Consider the following 23,090-nt stretch of genomic DNA (forward strand, 5'->3'; position numbering starts at 1 on the left):
CCTTCACTGCCCCCTCTCACCCCCACCCTGCTGTTGTCCTTGGCCTCTTTCCCTCCCCAGCCTCTCTCCTCCACACGCCCCTCCCCATCTTTTCCACTCCAGCTCACCCTCCTCCGTTCCCAGTTGGGTGATTTTAGGCAGTCTCTGGAAAAGTGTATGAAAACCCATCTCAGTGTAGGCAAGTGTGTGCATGCATTGTAAGAATGTAAGAGACTGTGTGTCTTTGTGTAGGGAGGTGTGTGTATTGCTGCATGTGTGTATACCGGGGTGAATAACATTTGCAGCTTAATTCTTTGACTTTTATTCTTTTTGCTGGCTTGCACACAAAAAAAATTGATGAAATAAAATGTGTGTATTAATTTCATAACAAATTTTTAATAGAGAAGGGAACTGTAGAAGAAATGTATTATTTCTTAAAGTGAATGTTGTTGACCAGTAATTTCAGAAGAGCCAATATATCATGCATTTCTCCCCACCTTTGTCGAGCTACATTATAAACTCTTTGTTGCAGGCTCTCTCTTTTTATGTTTACGTCCAGCACGCATCACCGGAGCCCTGATCTTAGTTGGGGTCTCTAGGCACTAAACAATAATTGTAATATTAAATAATGTGGAAGTATCTGTGTTAGTGCATGCTAGATGTGTACACATGGATACACGTATGTATCTGCATGTAGGTGTGGGAGTCCATTTCTACAGATTTATTTATACAGGTGTCTGGACAGGTGCATTGCTGTGGTTTTGTTCTATGGATTTGTATTTGGGCTTCAGGAGTGGGCCTTTAATGGACTCATTGCAGCTGTGATAATCTGTGGTTCTAATTCCACACATAAAATTACAATAACTTTAGTGAACAAAAAACATGGAGCTGGTTACAAAAAATGGGAATCATGAAAACCTTTGTGAAATTTAATTTTTGTAAAAAAAAAACAAAACAAAACAAAAAACCAAAAAAAACCCTCTTTGACCATTTTGCTGCCAGCTCTAGTGTCCTGTAAAAAAATAAAAAGTGAACTTAGCATAATACATCTGTCAAAACAATAATATGCCTGTTTGGGCCTTGCAATGAAAATGAACATGAGAGAGGGTAGGGGAGAGCAGGTGACAGAGGGAGAGAGGATGGAGTGAGCAGGGAAGTGGGGCCTCAGAAGAGAGGGGGCAAGGGCAGGTCTTTGGAAGGGGTGGGGCAGTGAGCGGGGCAAGGGTGTTTGGTTTTCTTGAATTAGAAAGTTGGCAACCCTACAGAGGGGACGCACGTGCACCTGGAGCGGCGCTCCCATAGGAGGACACATCTCAAAAAACTGCAGTTTTTGCATGAGGTGAGTAATCATGGGGGGAGGGATAGCTCAGTGGTTTGAGCATTGGCCTGCTAAACCCAGGGTTGTGAGTTTAATCCTTGAGGGGGCCACTTAGGGAGCTGGAGCAAAAATCAGTACTTGGTCCTGCCTAGTGAAGGCAGAGGTGCTGGACTCAATGACTTTTCAAAGTCCTTTCCAGTTCTAGGAGATAGGTATATTCTGCAAGCCCTCCCTGTGCAGGGATGCCATTGAAATCAGTGGGAGTTTTGTATATTGAGGGCTTGCAGGATTTCTGTGCAACAGTTTTTGTGTATCACTTTAAAAACACTAAAATATAAGTGTATTCTTCAGTTACAATTGACATAAAGCTGCCCAGTTTGGCATGTACCTTCCATCACACACAACCTTGGTGCAAAATATATTTACTAGTAATGCAGTATGGAAAACATCAACACTGTTTTCCTTTGAATGTTTGCTGCATACTCCAACTGTAGTTTTGAATCTATCTAGTGACTGTCCCAATATTTTTGCTGTCTTTTCTAGGTTCTGCTTCTGCTTTTGCTCAGCATGCCGAAAGCACTGAGCAGCAGGGCTGAATTTGAAGTGCCACTCTCCCCTCCGCTGTTTTCTCTGCTGTTTTACTTGATGTGCCTGATGCTGTGTGCAGTTCATGTAATTGTATGCACATCAGCGGAAAGCTTGTGCTATTTCTGCAGTATATCATGGTTAATGGCAGTTGGAGTGATGATGCTGATTTCTGCACTTATGTGTGTAATTTTATCCGCCTTTGGAAAGATGCTTGAGAATCCCAAACTTCCAGCTAAGGTGAGACCACTCCTTAAGAAATATAGTTGAATCCTTTTGCTGTTTATGATGTATCCTTGAGCAAAGTCTTATCTGAAGTTCCTGGTGTATGCTAAAGGTATAGTATAATTTGAACCCACTTTAAGAGAGTGACATCGAAATGTGATATAGTCACTGTGGCATCATACTGATTACTATAATGAAGATCATAAAAAATGTTCATTTTCACATTACTTTAAGAAATGTTCTGATGAGTGTAATTTTGCATTTGATTTACTAGATCAGAAACAATTTATGCAGTGTACTAGTTACATACCTCTTACGCTATGACACTTGCATATATAACTAAAGCAGTTTGCGTGATGCTGGAATACTGACACGGAAGATAACTGGTTGTATTTTCCAGATCCTGGAACATGAACACATTTTGAGTAAGAAAACAGGCATTGTTAGCTTTTTAGTTTCATAAAACAAATTCAGAGGTTTTAAAACCACATCAGCTATATGAAACTGACTGCCCCTCCTCAGCAGGTGATGATAATGCAAAATCAATTAATATTTAATACAGAAGCTGTATAGTTTCTTGATTGTAAAAAGAATCATTGGTTTTCTGGTCTGATAGCTGGCTAGCTTAACTTTCTGGTGCCAAATAGAAAATACTTGCTAAAGTAATGAACTAATCAACGAACAGACAGATCTGCTGAGCAAGACCCCCGATTGTATAGTCTACTCTTGAAAAGGAATGTTGATCTCAAAATGGCCTATACACACTTCAGTCATCTCTGAATTTTCTTACTTAGGCTTTGACTTTTAGCTTTTATTCTATTTACTATGAAATAAGGAGATGTATTTCTTAGATTAATGTTGCTTTAACTAAAAGTAGTCTGACCTTGACACTGCTAACATTTCATAGTGCCTTAATATTCTCTGCTGAGATGGAAACATTTAGTCATGGTGAGCAGTGCTGGATACTCTTTTTCTTTCTACAGTTTTCCACATTTTTTCATAGTTGTCCCCCCTCCAGTTTTATAAATAGCAACAAGCCAAAAAAAAATGGTTAGTACTTGGAGAAAGTTGCTTATCTGTAACCTGAGTTCATATGAATTGTCAGTGAAGATCCCCACATTCCAACAGGTGGAAAGGGCTGAGGATAAGCAGAGAGCCATGTTCCTTTATATAGCATTGCATTAAGCGTTCCATTACTCAAGGAAAGAATGCCTCTCCCATCCCTGTGGGCGGTTTGCCGGAAGGTTCTTGGAGTGATTAGATTCGTGTTGGTAAATGTTGGTGTGCAGACACACAATTTCCAGTGATGATCAAAATTTACAATAGGCAAAGTAAAAAAAAAAAAAAAAAATGCTGCTTGAGAACGTTAAATTCGAGTCCTACCTTAATGTATGTAAAATGTGTTGTAATGCTGGCATTAGTGGAGCTGGAGCAGTGGCTCGTTTAGATAGGTTTAACTTTTTCAATCTCAGCATCATTAAATCATTGTGTCTCCTCCACCCCCCCAATTTTCCACAACTGTGAAAACTTAAATAGATAATTAAAAAAAATGCTTAGAAAGAAACATCTGTATCATCCATTGAATTTATTAAAAGAAATCAAATTCTGCCAAGCCTAGGCATAGACTCAAAAATGTGCATTTGTACTGATCTGCCCAAAGTCAGGTTAAAGGGAACTTTTTGTTTCTTGAGCCAATGAGTCACTTCACTTACAAGCACAACACAAATTCATGTAGCTTTAGGGCTGCAGAAATTCTTCTTTTGCTGTCTTGAGTTTTATGTGTGACTGAAGATGTTTTCTTGAAAATATCCTAAAATGCATAGCAAAGAAATTAGGCAATACAGTTAAGATGTTAAATCCATGAAGACCAGAAAATTGAGTTAAGCTTCGTGTGGGAGTCCTTACTCCTTGCACAAAAGCATTGTGATAAATCTGTTAACACTTAATCAGGATACACGGGTCATGCTAGTCTGCTCCTAATCTTCCCTCGCCTCTTTTCTTGATCGCTGCGGACAACAGCACCATTCCTACCTCTCACTCAGGCCATAGCCTGGGTGATGTGTTCAACTTGGGCGTTTCTGTAGGTCCTCATACCCATGACATATCTCAGTCTTGCAGATTCTTTCACCATAATATAAGATATAGCTAAAATTATTGTCCAGGCTCTGTCATCTTGTGTCTTGATTACTGCAACATCCCTTTCTCTGGCCGTGACAAATCTTGTGCTGCTCATATCATTCAGAATGCTGCTTCAAATATCATTTTACTAGCCTGTTGCTTTGTCCATGTCATCCCTCCACACGCTTGCTCTTTTCTATAGCATCGAACATAAGCTGTTTGTCTTCACTTTCAGGGTCCATCACAGTCACTCCATGCCCTACCTATCATTTCTCATTCACTATTGAGATGTCAACTCCCATCTCTGAATGGTCCATGATGCCAGCCTCCCTTGGTGGTTTTTAGAGGATGCTAATAACTTTAAAGGAGTGTGTCTACACCAGTGGTGGCTTATGTGTAGAGGACGCTGGGGCACCGCACCTCCTGTAAAAGCCCACATAAACATGTGTGTGTCACTAAATATGAATTGAGAACACAGCAACTACATTCTGTTAGCAATTTGTATTTAATAACAGCCTCCAGGTGTCCTCCTCCATCTCCCAGGAGGCAAGCCACTGGGATTTTGAATGGGGGCAATTTGAGTGTAACACTTTACAGTGCTGTATAGTCACTGCTGCCTGTGGTTTGGGCAGTGAATCCAATGCCTCGGACCACACTCAGAATCCTGGTGGCTTGCCTCCTATCAGTCCTTCACCGTGCAGTATGCGGGGGGAGAAGAAGCTGGAGGAGAAGTTGACCAGGAGCTAAGGAATCAGGAAGAAGGGCCAAATGCTCAGAAGAGCCCCCTTCTGAGCTGGTAAACCTGTTGCTCCCGGCCTAGGGCAGAGGGAGCCCTAAGGACTTGCAGCTAACGGTGAACTTTCGTGGGGCAGGCAGGGCAGTGAGTAAGCACCAGGGTCTTGGGAGAAGGGAGGAATTAGGGTAAAGAGAGGACAGAGACTTCAGGGACCAGGGCCAAGCAGGGTGAGAATTAGGGGGAAGAGCTCCCAGAGAGCTAGGGCTAAGGGGAGAGTTATGGTGTGGGGAGCCCCAGGCGTTTCTACTATACCCCACTTGTGCCAAGGTTGACCAGCTGCCACTTGTCAACACTTGAGCTGGAAGTGAGCCTTCCAGCCCGGGTAGACAGGCTCTCATGCTAGCCAGGTGAGCATTGTGGCTTGGGCAGCAGTTTGGGCTCTCAAACCTCACCCGCTTCTCCTCTCCCACTGGGTCTGAGCTTGGGTGGCTAGACAAAGTTTCTGCTGGAGCCACAACGTCCACATTGCTGTTTTTAGAGTGCTAGCTGGATCCCTGCTTGCATGAGTCTGCATCTTTTGGGAGGCTTGCTCCCTGCTGCAGTGTTGTCATACCATGAAAAACTGAAAAATAAACATTAAAATGGAAGTTGTTCACCTGTTTCCAGATGTTTGACTTTCAAGTCATGCTGGAAGACTTGCATGTTTTCCCATGCGTTTCCTAAGGGCCTGGGTTAAATGGGGGAGTGGATTTCGCAGATTGAGGTGCAGCAGTGTCTGTTGGATAGGGAGGTTTTTGAGACTGTCAATCCAAGGGAAATTTTTGTATATCATGTTTTGTAAGGAAGTGTAGTGGTGCTGAGGGTTTGTCTACACTGCACTTGGAGGTGTGATTGAAGCATATGTACATGTACCTGAGCTGGCTTTAATTTAGCTAGCGTGATATTAATAGCAGTGACGCTGTGGCAACACAAACTGGCTCCCTGTGTAATAGTATCCAGGGGACTGGGTGGGCTTGCAGCAGCATGGACACTATTGATATTCACTCTGGATTAAAGCCAGCTCAGGTATGTCTACACATGCTTATTCCCATCTCCAGTTGCCGATGCTTAGACAGATGATTTTAATTGAAATATATGAAGATGGATTGCTAGAGGTATACACGAATAGACATGAATTACAAATAGTACTATACAATCATTTCCTTTCTTCCTTGCATTACAGTATCACAGAGGTTCTCACATTAGGGAGCAGGGCGCGGAGTATATACTGGGGGGGGCATGGGAAGCTTTTTTGGGGAAAAATAAAGCTTACTGCCCCCATTTTATCCACAGCAATGAATAACTAGCAAAGTTGATTGCTCCACACATATCAATAGGGGTCTACTTAAATCGCAGTGAAATGACACATTTTTTTGTGGGTTGGTTAGGGCATAAAGAGCAAATTTCTTGGAGGAGTTCATACAGTTCTGTATTCCATGCCACTCTTTCTTCTGTGTTGGCTGCTGAGGGCTGTACTGCCTTCAGAGCTGGGCACCTGGCCAACAGCTGCCTGTCTCCACTCTGCCTGCTGAGCCGGGCACCTGGCCAGCAGCTGCCTGTCTCCACTCTGCCTTCAGAGCTGTGTGGCTGTATCATGGTATTCTATCCCCAATCTGAACCTCAGAGTCCAAAAAATTGGGGTACCAGCATGAATTCCTCTAAGCTTAATTACCTGCTTAGATCTGATACGCTGCCACCAACCAGGAATTCCAGTGCCTGGTACACTCAGGTCCTCCCAAAACCTTGCCCGGGGACCCCCAAGACCCAGACCCTCTGGATCTTAGCACAAGGAAAGTAAACCCTTTCCCTCACCGTTGCCTCTCCCAGGCATCCCCTCCCTGGGTTACCTTGGAAGATACTGTGATTCAAACTCCTTGAATCACAACACAGAGAAATCAGGTTGGTTTCCCCCCCCTTCTCTCCCCCCTCCCAGGCGTTCCCTCCCTGGGTTATCCTGGAGAGAGAGACAGATTCAAGCTCCTTGAATCTAAACAAAGGGATTCCCCCTTTCTCTCCCCCTCCCAGGCGTTCCCTCCCTGGGCTATCCTGGAGAGAGAGTCAGATTCAAGCTCCGTGAATCTAAAACAAAGGGATTCCACCCTTCTCCCCTCCCTTCTCCTTCCCTGTTAAGTAAAGACTCAATTCCCTTGAGCCTCAACAAGGGGAAAAAATCAAACATGTCTTAAAGAGCTAAACTTTTAATAAAAAGAAAGAAAAAAGTAAAAGTTGTCTCTGTAATTTAGATAGTAAAAGTTACAGGGTCTTTCAGCATATAGACACTAGAGAGAAGCCCCCCCACCCCCCAGCAAAATGCAATTTAAAATACTTCCAGCAAACTACACATTTGCAAATACAGAAAACAATCAAAAGACTATAACTGCCTTTCCTACTTAATACTCACTGTTCTGAATATATAAGAGACTGTAGCAGGGAGATTGGCAAGAAACCTGGTTGCACTTCTAGTCCCTTTCAGGACCCAGAGAGAAAAAAGCAAAACCCAAAAAACACAAACAAAGGGTTCCCTCCACCCAGATTTGAAAGTGTCTTGTTTCCTGATTGGTCCTCTAGTCAGGTGTTTTTGGTTCCCTGTTTGTTAACCCTTTACAGGTAAAAGAGACATTAACCCTTAACTACCTGTTTATGACAGTGGCTGGAGAGCAGAAGTGGCTGGCTGGGCGCCCATATCCGAGGGAAGCACCGCTGCCAGCACCACAGAAGTAAGGGTGTGGCAGGACCTTACTGTTTTTAATATTTAGTGAAACTTTTTAATTGGTATATGTACTTGTGTGGCAGGAGTGAGGGGCATCGATACTACAGACACACAGAAGTGTGAGGCGTGATCAAGTAAGTTTGAGAACCACTGCAATATCTGATGTCAGGATTCTGCAGGAACTGAGATAACATCTCAAGGAAGGCTGTTCTTTTCCAGTTTCAGAGTTTGATGTTGCCAGTGTAGAGCCTAGAACATGCATCTTATTAGGTTGAATAAATCCCTCTTCTCAATGTATGCTTTACAATACAAATATATACTTCTGAAATGTATTCAAGACCATCTGTTAATGGGTTCAGATCTTTTATTTATATAAGTATTTTAGTTCATATCTGTGAAGAAAGTCTCTGAAGTACACATCCTTCAGTGTGGCTTTTTTCCTGTGCTTGAATGTAGGAGCTGATTATCAAGTTCATGAATTTTCTGAGACCATAATGCTCTAGGCAGTGTTAACATCTGGTTCCTGCTGGATGCTATAAATAACTTTTGATTAGTACATCTCTTCACAATCACTTGCTCCCTCAGTGACATGTAAAGCTTTAAATAGTGCTGCAGTCCTTTAAATCCTAGCAAATCTTCAAAAATGTTAACTTATTTGAGTAATGCCTCAATTCAAAGTTACTGGATTGTCTTGAAGTATAATACACAGGACCCTCTCTAGAACGCGGGGTTTTGGATCCAGGCATGGTCCTGCATTAACGCAGGGACCGCGTTCCTGTGGATTCCAGTAATTAAATTTGGGAGCCATGTGCAGTCCCGCGCTGTAAGCGAATTTGTGCTATATAGAAGTGTGTTCTAGTGAGGGTCCACTATATGTATTTTTCCTGTTCGTAGTCATGTTTTGCTATTTTTCTTAAATTATTGGGGCGAGCCTAAGTAAGGGACATTTTGAAAGTGCTCAGAATGCGACAGTTCTCCAGTATTACTTCCATTAATAAAATGCAATTCAAATAATTCTATTTCATTGAATTTTTGCCTTCTGCTTAATTTTTATTGGTTTCTCCCATATGGTGTTTTTTTATCTCCTGTTTAATTACCAAAGCACCAAACTGCATTCACGTTAAGACCTTTTCTTTCATTCTTACTACCTTTTTTTTTAATTGTTGTTGTTTTTTTTAACGAATGAATGAGATGGTGCAGTGATTTGGTAGCTTTGAAATGTGATCCCAGCATTCCCAAAAAACCTTATTGGGAACAGTTGTAATCAGTGCTGTTCTGTGGAAGGTATCACAGTTGGAAATACAGCTTAGCTCACTTTGTGTCCAAATGAACAGAATCCAAGAACATGACTTCTGGAATGTTAGACTCTTTACCAACATCCCCCAAGCCTTATAATTTCTAGTCTGAAAAGTGACTGTAAAAATTACTTACTCATTTAATCACTGATATTTAGTAAAAAAAACTCTGTTGTACTATCAGCGCTCCAGAAGCTGCACAGCTTTGTGAGTGAACTATATTTTTCTACCCCACATGTTAACAGAAATGTTAATTTCAATTGCGAGGGGCTGTGCATTCCCATTGTCTAATTATGTCCTAGTTACATTGATTAACCCAATGGGGGTGGCAACAGAATTTCACGGAAAACTTATTTGGGCTCCAAAATTATTACTACCCATGGTGATTCACAAACTAGAAAGAACGCAACTTGACTTGCAGATGCTAGGTTGGCTTTGCAAGCCTGCTGCTTAGAAAATCCATATTTATAAAGTAAGGATTCTAAATACAGTTTGCTTGATACAATGAAGGTGTCAGACATTTTACGGTGTTGTGTACCAGCAATGACTAGAAAATTACTGGGGGTGAAGATGCTCAAGAGTTTGAGGGATGGAACCCTAATCGTGGTTACCCTCCCCCCCCATGCTTTGACAAAATCTATTTCAGGGTAGTTTTTATTAAGTCAGCTACTGACACAGAAATCTAAATTTAGTATTCCGTGAGTCAAGTCATAGCTAACCTTTAATGATGACATTCAGTAATGAGGCACAGATTTATTTTGTACGTGCTTTCTGTGTGAGGGAATGTGGGGTTGATCACTGAACGTGTCCCTCTCTCAGGAACAGTAGAGTTGTGTGTGTATGGGGGACCTGCCTGTGGGAGCAGGAGGAGAAAACAGGGTTCTTGTTATGGAGGTCAGGAGGATATGCCCTTAGGGGAACAGGTCCATTTGACAGTGATGTGTAAAGAACCCTGTTTGCTCGTCCTGGTGAGGTAGGTGAACTTCGGTTGTACTCAGTTCGTTCCATTAGTTTCCCGATTAACCAACAAAACATATACCAAAGCTTTGTCAGTTCACTATGTTTATTTATATATTATGTCCCTATCCTCTACTCCATTTTGACTTGTAGGTTGTAAGCCTTCGAGAACAGGAATTGTCTTACCTAAATCTGTACAGTGCCCAGAGCAATGGGGCTCCAGTCCTGATCGGCGTCTTGAAGCACTGCCATAATGTTTATTAATAGTCAGAAAAGCCACAACAATGCAACGAGGATTTATATCAGTCCTGATTAATCTATTTTTCTTACTATTTCCTAGACCTTGAGAGTGCATGAGACATGCTGATGTGTAGAGGGATTGTTTGGTTACTAGTGTAATTCTACTGAAGTAATTGGCTCTGCAACAGGAGTGTTTTGTCACACTAAGCTGCTGCACTGAAACTGTATTCACATGGACGTAGAAATGGAGCAAGTTTGGAGAAACACCAGAAACTTTCCCATTAGTTTGATCGCTCCCATAAAGTTGTTTCATGATTCCCCAGTGACTTACATTTCAATTGCTTCAAATTTATGAAGCTTACTGTTGTGTCAAGGGCACCTGGGTTGGTGCTGATAACCATAAGATACGAGACATAAATACATATATATATTTCTGTAAGAGGAGTGTTAAATCTTTAAAAGAAAACACATAAATTGTCTGATAGGAGGGTGAAGGGATCTGAGATTCCTGTAGCTTCTGGGTGCGTGAGTTGGCGCAGAACTGAATGCATTGGCGTTGCTGCGACTTAAATCTCCTGTGGTCTAATGACATGCTTACGCACAATTCAATCTCAATGCATTTTCACTCTTTGGGTCTCTCTGCTGAGACTGTTAAACAAGAGGTTAGTGCTGATGCTGGTGGTTGCTGTGATGTAACCTAGTCTATTAACTGGAATGAGTAAGTATAAGTACATAATCCACCAAACAGGCTTCAGATGATAGTAAGTTTAGATCACTGACTTGGGATATATTTCAGCTGGAAACTCCTTCAGTTGAAATTTGAGTTCTATATCATCACATTCTGTAATTTTAATTTGTAAATGCAGAGGTTTTGGTGTAATGTGCTCCTTTATACCCCAACCATACACACACGCAGTCCATGCTGTTAGTATGAATTAATAATATCTAATACGTACTTCAGGTACATCACCTGCCCTCTTTACTCTGCTCACAAACTCCAGGTGGTGAATAACAAAGACTACATTTAGGCTTTGCACAGCTTGGTTCCCACATATCAAAACTCCATATAAGTTTAGCCCCAGCATCTAATTAAGACTGCTATCTGATTAGATATAGGTTTAATTTTGGGATGAAAATTCATAACTTGTTAGCAAATCTTACAAGGTAAGCCAACATTTTGGAGTTTGCATTGGAAAACATGGAGATAGTCAACATCATGAGACTGAAAAATCTGATATACATGGTCTACTTCTGAAGTCAGTACTTAATGGCACATAAACAATAACTATGTCCAACAGTTACCACACAGCAGTATCTGAGATAATGAAGATACTTTGTAAGTACAAGAAAAAATTGTGATCTCTCACATACAGTACTAATGTTTAATTGTTGGCAAATGTTTTTCTGATAAAGATTAAACCCTGGAGTGGTTACTAAGACAAGCTATTTAAGGTGAAATCACTGACCATGCAAAACCAAACGTGCTGAGCACAAGCTAGTTTTCTTGTAAGCATCTCAGGGTTGAACTGTGTGTCCTCCATGTAATCAGAACTGTCAAATTAACTGTTGGAGGTGCTTGTTCCTGGGCGAACACTTTTTTTAAATTTAATAACAGCTGCATAGAGTAGAAAAACTTGATTGCTTAGCTAGGCTGATATGTAACTGTCTACAGAGGGTGCTCGGTTTTCCACACACCATGGCCAGTGCTTTTAGCAAGGTACTCTGTGCAACAAAATATTACGTTCTGGGCCACTGCAGCTAGTCACCGTCTTTAGATACAATGACTTGACCATTACGTTAATTTTCAATCATGTCAAATAGCACAGTAAGCTGTAGTGTGTGCTTTCCATACATACCGCCTTTCTCCTACCCTCACAGCTGTGAACTGTTACGTAGGAAATTAAATCCATTCTGAAGTGAGCTACACCAGTGGTCTTCAGACTTCATGATTTTATATGTTTAACAGACTATCACTTTACTGTCTTTGGTTGCCTGTTGTAAGGGAGAGAGGTCTAAAAAAAGAACTAAAGCTTAGAAATCATAGTGCAGTATACACAGTTTTGAGGAAAGTACATTTGACTAGTCTGTATAAAGTTCCTGGATATTCAGTGCTCAGCGCTCACGGGGGCAAGTGTAGGAGCACATACCTAAGAAAATGAATCTACAGAATAGGTATTCAGAGAACTTTGTTTTTAAGTATAAATAATTTACCATGTTTGGGATTTGTCTTTAAAATGGTCTCTGTACTGTTCTTTAAAGTATCAATAGTTCTTATTCATGATGTGTTCTTTCTTTAGTGTATTTCCCAACCGAGAAAAATACTTAAAATGAAAAGAAAGGATTGTTCGGGCAGCACTTCTCCCAAAGTGCTCATTGGCATGCTTCGCAAGTAGATAGCCCTCTCTTCCCAACCCTGGGCACTGAGGATGGTTCCGTGTAGCCGCAGTGAGCAGGAAATTGAAATAATGAAGAAATCAGCCAAGAGTATTATTGTTGTAGCCATATATAACATGTGAAATACACATTTAAACACCCACTATTTAACAGACTCTTTATCATGAAATAAATACGCAGATCAGTTTGCAAGGTAACAATAGGCAGCAGGATGTCTGAAATAGCTGCTGGTAATTTGAGATGATTTTTTCACTTTATCAAACCAAGAATGAATAGAGCACTAGAGTGGTGCTTGTTAGTGGTATCTCCTCTCAGTTTTTTGATTGCTGCAAGAGTTCTATTTTTAGATCTATTGATGTGCAGCAAGCAAGAGCTGCTCCACGCCTTCTGTCACAAGACTGTAGAGAACCTGAAGCTGAAGTGTGTATTGGAGATTATTCAGTGAGACATTCGTTAGCTTGAGGAGATATAAAATGACTTGAAGTAGTATAATTAAATGTGTTATGATGCTAACTCAATGGATTACACTAAAATTAACCTTATTTAAGAGTAAAAAGCGCAGAAAATGCCATTGAGAAAAATTACATAATTTGTCTTTTTGCTTAGGATTTGTTGTCACTGAAGTCGCTATAAGCACATTTTAAACACAAACTGAAGTAACGATATGTTTTTCAGATTATTTCACCAATGACACATTTTTCTGTTCACAGAACCCAGCTGTCTCCAATTCCAGCTGGTCAGAACTAGATGTACTCATGTTGGCAGGAACTGTTGGCCATGCCGTGAGCCTGGGAGCAAGCAGCTTTGTTGAAGAGGAGCACCAAACCTGGTATTTTCTTATCAATACTCTCTGCCTGGCACTGTGCCAGGAAATTTGTAGACACTACTTTCTTGTGAAAGAATGTGATCTTCAGCTTAGTACTGCTGTCAAACAAAATTTTGAAGATATTGAGGAAACTGCCCAGTGCAGGAATGTTGATATATCATCATGTGACTCAAAATTGGGCAAAGTCAGCTCTTCAGGTGAATTTCTAAAAGGCTCAGAAAAGTGGATGGGTTTAGCAAGTCCATGGATCATCCTTGTTTGCTGTCGGTTACTTCGTTCCTTAAATCAGACGGGAGTTCAGTGGGCTCATCGACCCGACTTCGGACATTGGTTGACAAGGTAGGTATCTTAGTTGGATGATAGTTCCTACTTACTTAGAATGTCATGTCTGTCTTTGTGTTTAGCTGAGGAGATAATGATCTAATATTCTGTAAATAGAAAATACTGTAAATAGTTGAAGGAAGTGAGTATTAAGTGCTGTGGGGGGTTTTCACTATTTTTACAACTATTCTTGTTGGAGTAGTTGTCCTGTGTAATGTATTTACCACCACTAGGCATATGTCCTTAGCACTAATCAAGATTTATAATCTAATCCTTGAAAACTTTAGAGCATGTGTTTTTTAATCAGCGGTTTAATGTTCTTCAATAACCAGGGCCAGCTCCAGGCACCAGCTAAGGAAGCAGGTGCTTGGGGCAGCCAATACCAAGGGGTAGCACTCTGGCTGCTACTGGGGCGGCACGTCCGGGTCTTCGGCGGCAATTCGGCAGAGGGTCCTTCAGTCCCTTATTCCTGTTTTTTGTTTTTTGTTTTTTTTTTCCCGCTTGGGGCGGCAGAAAACCTGGAGCTGGCCCTGTCAATAACTAAGTCATCAGTGGCTGGCATAGTATATAGAGACTCGTTTAATAGAATTAATGTATATTATTTAAAGCAGAACATTCAATGCATAATTCCTAACTTGTAGGTACCAGTGACATAGGGAAGGATAGGAGAGAGGTCCTGGAGGCCAAATTTAGGCTGCTAGGTAAGAGATTGAAGTCCAGGATCTCCATGGTAGCATTCTCTGAGATGCTCCCAGTTCCATGTGCAGGGCCAGTTAGACAGGCAGAACTGGAGTCTCAATGCATGGATGAGGCAATGATGAAGGGAGAAGGGGTTTAGATTTATTAGGAACTGGGGAAACTTTTGGGAAACGGGGAGCCTATACAGGAAGGATGGGCTCCACCTAAACCAAAATGAAACCAGATTGCTGGCACTTAACATTAAAAAGGTCGTTGAGCATTTTTTCAACTAAAGGCTGGGGGAAAGCCGACAGGTGCAGAGGAGCACATGGTTTGGACATCCCTTAGGGGAGGATCTATTAATAGAGAATCCCTATGTCCTAGTGAGGACGAGAGGGTGGAAAATGGTAAAATAATAGGAAATAAGCAGTGAGAGGCAAAAAGGCATCCTTTAAAAAGTAGAAATTAAATCCTAGTGAGGAAAACAGAAAGGAGCATAATCACTGGCAAATGAAGCTTAAAACTACAATTAGAAAGGCCAAAAAAGAATTTGAGGAACAGTTAGCCAAAGACTCAAAAAATAATAGCAAATTTTTTTTAAGTACATCAGAAGCAGGAAGCCTGCTAAACAACCGGTGGGGCCACTGGACGATCGAGATGCTAAAGGAGCACTCAAGGATGATATGACCATTACAGAGAAACTAAATGAATTCTTTGCATAGGTCTTCATGGCTGAGGATGTGAGGGAGATTCCCAAACCTGAGCCATTCTTTTTAGGTGACAGATCTGAGGAACTGTCCCAGATTGAGGTATCATTATAGGAGGTTTTGGAACAAATTGATAAATTAAACAGCAATAAGTCACCAGGACCAGATGGTATTCACCCAAGAGTTCTGAAGGAACTCAAATGTGAAATTGCAGAACTACTACCTGTAGTCTGTAACCTATCATTTACATCAGCTTCTGTACCAGATGACTGGAGGATAGCTAATGTGACGCCAATTTTTAAAAAGGGCTCCAGAGGTGATCTCGGCAATAACAGTCCTATAAGCCTGACTTCAGTACCTGGCAAACTTGTTGAAACTATAATAAAGAACAATATTGTCAGATATGTAGATGAACATAATTTGTTTAGGAAGAGTCAACATGGTTTTAGTAAAGGGAAATCATGCCTCACCAAATCTACTAGAATTCTTTGATGGGGTCAACAAGCATGTGGACCAAGGGGATCCAGTGGATATAGTGTACTTAGATTTTCAGAAAGCCTTTGACAGGGTCCCTCACCAAAGGCTCTTACGCAAAGTAATCTGCCATGGGATAAGAGGGAAGATGATCTCATGGATTTGTAACTGATTAAAAAATAGGAAAAACAGGGTAGGTATAAATGGTCAGTTCTTAGAATGGAGAGAGGTAAGTAGTGGTGTCCTTCAGGGGTCTGTTCTGGGACCAGTCCTATTCAACATATTCATAAAAGATCTGGAAAAAAGGGGTGAACAGTGAGGTGGCAAAATTTGCAGATGATACAAAATTGCTAAGGATAGTTAAGACCCAGGCAGACTGTGAAGAGCTACAAAAGGATCTCTCAAAACTGGGTGACTGGGCAACAAAATGGCAGATGAAATTTAATGTTGATAAATGCAAAGTAATGCACGTTGGAAAGCATAATCCCAATTATACATATAAAATGATGGAGTCTAAATTGGCAGGTACCGCTCAAGGAAGAGATCTTGGAGTCATTGTGGATAGTTCTCTGAAAACATCCACTCATTGTGCAGCAGCAGTCAAAAAAGTGAACAGAATGCTGGGAATAATTAAGAAAGGGATAGATAATAGGACAGAAAATATCATGTTGCCTCTATATAAATCCATGGTATGCCCACATCTGAATAGTGTGTACAGATGTGGTCGCCTCATCTCAAAAAAGATACATTGGAATTGGAAAAGGTTCAGAAAAGGGCAACAAAAATGATTAGGGATATGGAACAGCTTCCGTATGAGGAGAGATTAATAAGACTAGGACTTTTCAGCTTGGAAAAGAGATGGCTATGGGGAGATATGATTGAGGTCTGTAAAATCATAACTGGTGTAGAGAAAGTAGATAAGGAAGGGTTGTTTACTACTCATAACACGAGAACTAGGCGTCACCAAATAAAATTAATAGACAGCAGGTTTAAAACAAATAAAAGGAATTATTTCTCACACAACGCACAGTCAACCTGTGGAACTCCTTGCCAGAGGATGTTATGAAGGCCATAACAGGGTTCAAAAAAGAACTAGATAAATTCATGGAGAATAGGTCCGACAATGGCTATTAGCCAGGATGGCAGGAATGGTGTCCCTAGCCTCTGGAATGAGCAACAGGGGATGGATCACTTGGCGATTGCCTGTTCTGTTCATTCTCTCTGGGGCACCTGGCACTGGACATTGTTGGAAGACAGGATACTGGGCTAGATGGACCTTTGGTCAGAGCCAGTAGGGCCATTTTTATGTTCTTATAATGGACAATAATGGTGCTTGGAGTGCTTTCTGATTGGTCACATAGGCTATGGGTGTAGGGGGGAGGGGAGAAAATGTTTCTTAAATCTAACACTATAGGGCATTACATTTAGAAATTTGAGGTCATTTATTGGCAATGACTTCAGAAATATTGTGGAGCAGGGTTTTCAGATGTTTTCACTGCATTATTTTAGGTTAATGCAAATTGCAGCAACAGCTTATAGTGAGAAGTAATATTAGGGAAGTATTTGTTTAGGTGTCTTACTGCAGTTTAGCAGCTGGACAGGGAAGCAGCACTATGTGACCAACCAGTGCTTTCCAGACCATCATTTAGAAGCCTCTGCTGTGCAATGTGAAGAAATGTCCTCGCAACACATCTTTAGCGACACATGAATTAAAGTGTCATGTATTATTCATCTGAGCATATGACTTGTTGAGACCAGTTTCCTACTGGAAAACCACACTGAGGGAATGTGCATTTGCTGTGACAAAAACTGGGACTTTCTGACTAGCAAATAGATGTGGACTTCTTTAGTCAAACTTCTCCATCCTGAGACTAGCAGAAAGATTAAAGAATGAATGTTAAATTTGTCATGTAGTCTGAAGTGACACACAGAGGGCTTCTCTAGGGGGATCAGGTTTGAGAGGCTGCTTGTAAGAGTTACAATAGACATTGGGTTAGTTACGGTCTAATGAAGCCTGTTAACTTCTGAAGTATCTTTCTTGTGTACATACAAAGGATTAATTTGCCCCTGATTCTGTGGGGTGGGAGAGGTACAAGGAGACTACTATCCCACCGCCCCCTTTTCACGACTACGGAGTCGAGGCACAATGGCAGCCCTTGTACTCCTTGGCACACGTTCCTGGGGGTTCTGCAGATACCCTCTCCCACAGGCGGGAATATAGAGACCATCTTGGCAAATCAGTTACCAATAATGGATGGCCTTCAAAATGTGAATACACAGAACCAAAACATCTGCCCACTTTTTCTTCTCCTCAATGTCCTACTCTTTTAATGACTCAAGAATTTATAGAAGGAACTGAGCCAGATCGGATGTAATCTCTCAATTCAATAGAAGCACTACACTAAACTCTTATTGTAGCCAAGAGAGGCACAGACACCTGCAGCAGTACTCTGCCCCAGCATTGCAAACCTAATCCTGGCCTAATGTGGAGTAGGATGCCCTGCACACCCCCTCTCTCCCACTATGGTGGGCTCCTGTGCCCTGGGGCTCCCTCTTCCAGGTGTTATGATCTGGCACACAGGCTTGCAGCACCACCAGGGTTGTGGCTTTAGTAGGGGTTCATGATTTCTGTGGGTGCAATTGAATCCGTGAAGGCCTGCTAAAACTGCCATTGGAATTGCGGCATGTAGTGATTGTACAGCGTCTTACAGTTCTGTGAGTGGGAATGTCTGTGATCCCAACAGGCAGTGCTTTTCTAGAAGGTTCCAGAACCTTATTGGTACGTGATCTACATCCCATAAGTGTGAACATGAAACCAGCGTTCTTAGAGAACTACATTCACTAGCAAGTAACCATTCTTTCTGTCTCTTCTATGCCCTCTAGAAGCCTCTTAGCTACTCTGAGGCAGAGGAAAGAGGCCTCTGGTACCCTCCCTCTCCATCACTGAGTTCTGAAGAGCTGAGTAAAAATTATACCAGTCATACTAATCGTGCTGTTTGTTTGGAGGAAACCATGAGCTGTAATAGAGACGGTGAAACAGTTGATCTGCAAGCTAAAGATGGCAATACTTCATCAGTTTACATTTAGTCAGTTTTGAGTTTCTTTGCAACTGGTAAGTGCTGGTAGCACCACCTGTTAACGTTGCCTGACGTTTAAGGGTCCTATTTTAAGACCCTGTATTTAGTTGCTTGTAACTTTTCCTAAACTGCAACATTTTGGGACGAATTTTCCATGACAAGTGTCTGCCTCATGCTGAATATTTTTTTCAAAATTTCAGAGAACAGTTCAGCAGTTTCTGAGAATGAGGCTAGGGAAAAATACATTTTGGTAATTTTTAAAAAAAAAATATGGTGACCTTTTGTAACAGAAGTTCTAATGCAGTTCCTGCATTAACAGGTGTGTTATAAACAAGACACGAGAAGTCATTCTTCTGCTTTACTCTGCGCTGGTCAGGTCTCAGCTGGAGTATTGTGTCCAGTTCTGGGCACTGCATTTCAAGAAACATGTGGAGAAATTGGAGAGGGTCCAGAGAAGAGCAACAAGAATGATTAAAGGTCTTGAGAACATGACCTATGAAGGAAGGCTGAAGGAATTGGGTTTGTTTAGTTTGGAAAAGAGAAGACTGAGAGGGGACATGATAGCAGTTTTCAGGTATCTAAAAGGGTGTCATCAGGAGGAGGGAGAAAACTTGTTCACCTTAGCCTTCAATGATAGAACAAGAAGCAATGGGCTTAAACTGCAGCAAGAGAGATTTAGGTTGGACATTAGGAAAAAGTTCCTAACTGTCAGGGTAGTTAAACACTGGAATAGATTGCCTAGGGAAGTTGTGGAATCTCCATCTCTGGAGATATTTAAGAGTAGGTTAGATAAATGTCTATTAGGGATGGTCTAGACAATATTTGGTCCTGCCATGAGGGCAGGGGACTGGACTCGATGACCTCTCGAGGTCCCTTCCAGTCCTGGAGTCTTGAGTCTGAGTCTATGAAATTTGGCGGGGGGCCTTTTGTCATCTCCATGAAACCTGCCCACATTTGGCCAGCTGATGATAAGCTTTTGAAAAGTTGCAGTTTGCGCATGTCCAGTAGAGGTTTGATAGACCTTAACACCTGAAGTCTCAAAAGATTCCATCCTCGCCGAGCATACTCCAGCCTCTCCACTCCTAGTTTTGACCAGACTGTATATGCAGACTGGGACAGGAAGCCATGAAGGCGGGAGAGATGGGGGCTTGGAGTCAGTTGGCTGGGCAGGTCTCTGAGACTGGATGAGGGGCTGGGGGGAGACAGGTGAGGAACTGTGAAAGGGGAACTGGAACTGCTAGGCAAGTTGACTGGCATTGAATAAGGAGAGGAGGTTATTAGGTGGTTCTAGTGGTTTATAAAATTGTTTGTTAGACAGATTTGTATAATACACTTCTAGTTGAGCCAGTGGTAATAGAAATGTATATATATAGTCTTAGCAAAATAAGTATAAATGAAAACACTAGTGAAACCAGTCCTACTATTCCAGTGTCAGATATAGTGTCTCTAACTGTGTACACTTCTCTTCTCATTTGAAAAAGTGAAGATCTATTTTTGCTTGAGAAAAGCCTATCAGCACTAGTAAATATCTGTTTTGGGGTCTTTCTTCAGGTCTGAGATGTGCATTCTCCTTACATGGAGACTAATCAATTTCTAGCTGGTGAGAATTTGCTCCTCTCTGTACAGAATGACGCTCAGAAAGGCCTTCCACCTGCCACACTATGATCTCATTCCACTTTTACAATGCTCAGATCGACCTAGATCTGTCACTGGAAATCTTTGTGCTTTCAGGCTGTGCTTCTCCCATATCACGAAGTAGGACTTTAGTATGTGAGCATCCATTAATCCTCCAGTCCCAGTTATAACAGGTCATCTCATGCAACTTGTTCTCTTCAGAATGCCATCGCTACCTGAAGTCAGGGCAGATACTTCATCCCGTAAGAAGAGTTTGGCTGTAACCTTTGAAACAGCTCCCTGAGCTTTAATGTGCAGGAAGAATCTTTCTCAGGAGACTTGTAACTCTAACCATGATCCTGAACTTACGGTTGACAGTTCAGCACACTCAGAAGAGCCAGAGGTCCTGACAGCAAAAAAAAAAAAAAAAGTCTTTTGAATTATACAAGTGAAAAGCTCCCTTTCTCTTCATCTGCACTCTAACATGCTAGATATAATTAATTTCAGGTGTGGGTTCAAGGAGAAAACATAAGACATGAGTATTTTGATGAGATGTGTATTTTAATTTGCCTATGCATTCTGTCTCAGTTATAAAAATCTATCCTTTCTGCGGATGTGGCTGATAAAATAAAATAAAAAAATTTGGCACTTAGACCTGTTTGAGGTAGAAGAGGCAGCTCTCAAACTACCATCTACTTGACCTGTCTAGTTATTCAGAAAGACCTAAATAAAAAAGTCATCACAGCAGTGTTGGAGCTAAGCTGAGTATGGAGTATGTCCTAATGCCAGCAGGCTCCTATATTTCAGGTGCTGCCTGTGCAATACTGCATCAGACTGTGCCCAAACTAGCAGCAGTGGCAACTGTAGGGATATCTGCAATGTAACGTTTTTGGACTGAAGAGTTAGGTCTGACTGCATCTGCATCCTATCTTGGACCTGAATCTCTTCAAGTAAATGTTGAAGAGGGTTTAGTCCATCAGGAATGTCTTCTTTACTCTGGAAATGTCCTTCTGCAGACCCGAAGAATGTTCATCTGCATCATCCTGTCTGGCTGACACAGTGGCATTTTCTACAGTTGGTCTTGAGGCATTATAGCTTTGGCATTGTCTCAGGTTATTTCCATCAAGAACTTGATGATACTGGTGACCATTTTCCTACTAATATTTTGATCAGGGTTAAGTTGAAATGTTTTCATTTGCAGTACAGGCTGAGAGGTAGACTGTAATAAACCAAACAGCATAAAGTTTTTTTCTCTTTCCTGAAAGTGCGCCATTCTGTAAGAGTTGCCTTTTCCCCCTTCTGTAGCACCTGCTGCTTGTTTGTTTTGCCAAGTGAACTTTTAATGATTCATTTGATAGTCATAAAAATTCAGAATTTTACTTGGAGCCATTATATCCTAGTAGTTTTAGATGTAGCCCATCCAGTCTTCCCTTCCTTGTGGTTTGGCTTCAGGATAAATCAGTAAAGTTTTCTCCTTTATTGACTTTTTAAAGATCAGGGGCCAACCTCAGTCTAACTTTTGCCTACAATGCTAAGGAGATGTTGAGGAGCAAGATTCTCTACCTTTGCTTGTGGAAGGCAAATTGAGTTTTATGTGCTCCTTGCCCAGTTAGAAATTCTAGAAGCAAAACTCAAAAAATAAATTTGCCTACAACGCTTTGAAATCAGCTGTTAGGGATGAGATCAATACCCAAATCAGTAAAGCATTCTGTTCAGTTTTTGGTACGTATATACTATCCTTGGTTCTATACAAAGGATGAATAGATTGTCTTAATGTAACAGAGAGTGTATTTTGACCTTTTTCCCCTTTCTTGCAAGAATTCAGTGGAAACCTTTTGGAACTCCAAAGCTATGTTGACAGCATTACAAAAACATAAGGCATATGCAATGTCATATAAGAGGTGATAAAAACATAGTTAAAAATTCTCAGTCAACACATTAAAATTGTTGTGTGTGCTGAATAGTTGTAGTATACCAGCTGCCCTCTCCCTTTTTCTGATTTTCTTGGTTTTTATGTCACAAGCTTTTCTCCAGTGTATTTTTCACTTTTCTTATTTGTCAGCCAAAGAAGGCCTTGAGAGACCCATGCAAGGCTTTGTCTTTTCTAGCAGGGAAATAAATGGATGGCCTATAGAACACTATCACAACAGCCCAAGGAGCAAGGAGGGCATTTCACTGTAAATATATTGCTGGACTAGTCCTTAGGAAAACAAATTACACATAATTACAAGCTGCAAAGCTTGCTATATGTACCCTAGAGGGTGTCTTTCAAAAATGTATTATGCTTTAACAACAAAAAATCAATTTACTGTGGGAGTGTAGAATACGTTGTACTAATATGTACAGCACATTAGTAAAATGAAAGTAAACAAGTGGAAATGGCTTTGCTTGCCTAAAATAAAAATCATTAGCTCATTTATCATTCCTTTCACTCTGCCTATATTCGCGCTGGTAAGAAGAGGTCAAAGCTGGTAAACAAATGCATTCTGTCTTCATTGGAACAGCAAGAGACTAGAAACATAATGAAAAGTGGCTGATGTAATAAGAAACAAATAGGCATTTTTCAGATTCTTTCCCTGGAAACATGTTGCATCTAAGTTGCATTAAGATTTGGATGAACTTGAAAAATGGAATAATAGAAATAGAATTTAATAGTGCAAAATGTAAGGTCATGCTCTTAGCGACTGATTAAACAGGAACTTTTGCTATACGCTGGGTACTTATCAGTTGGAAATAACATAGGAGGAGAAGAAAGACCTGGGTTTATTGATGACTGAGTTGCCAGTGTGATGTGGCT

The 23,090-nt window shown here is 41.1% G+C and overlaps 1 protein-coding gene across 14 annotated transcripts in view; it reads left to right on the plus strand.

The window, feature by feature from the left end:
* Positions 1 to 23,090, plus strand: part of PIGG (phosphatidylinositol glycan anchor biosynthesis class G) — a 132,119-nt gene that overhangs the window by 51,556 nt on the left and 57,473 nt on the right. For 8 of the 14 annotated variants that reach the window (XM_050944340.1, XM_050944343.1, XM_050944344.1 and 5 more), the window contains 2 exons: positions 1,841 to 2,122; positions 13,307 to 13,761. In XM_050944340.1, the coding sequence (XP_050800297.1) occupies positions 1,841 to 2,122; positions 13,307 to 13,761 (737 nt within the window). Of the gene's footprint in view, positions 1 to 934; positions 1,319 to 1,840; positions 2,123 to 13,306; positions 13,762 to 20,230; positions 22,177 to 23,090 lie in introns of those variants that run through there. The other 6 variants (XM_050944348.1, XM_050944349.1, XM_050944341.1 and 3 more) reach the window with 6 other exon arrangements.

This window comes from Gopherus flavomarginatus, chromosome 3 (assembly GCF_025201925.1).
Source record: "Gopherus flavomarginatus isolate rGopFla2 chromosome 3, rGopFla2.mat.asm, whole genome shotgun sequence".
NCBI lineage: Eukaryota > Metazoa > Chordata > Testudines > Testudinidae > Gopherus > Gopherus flavomarginatus.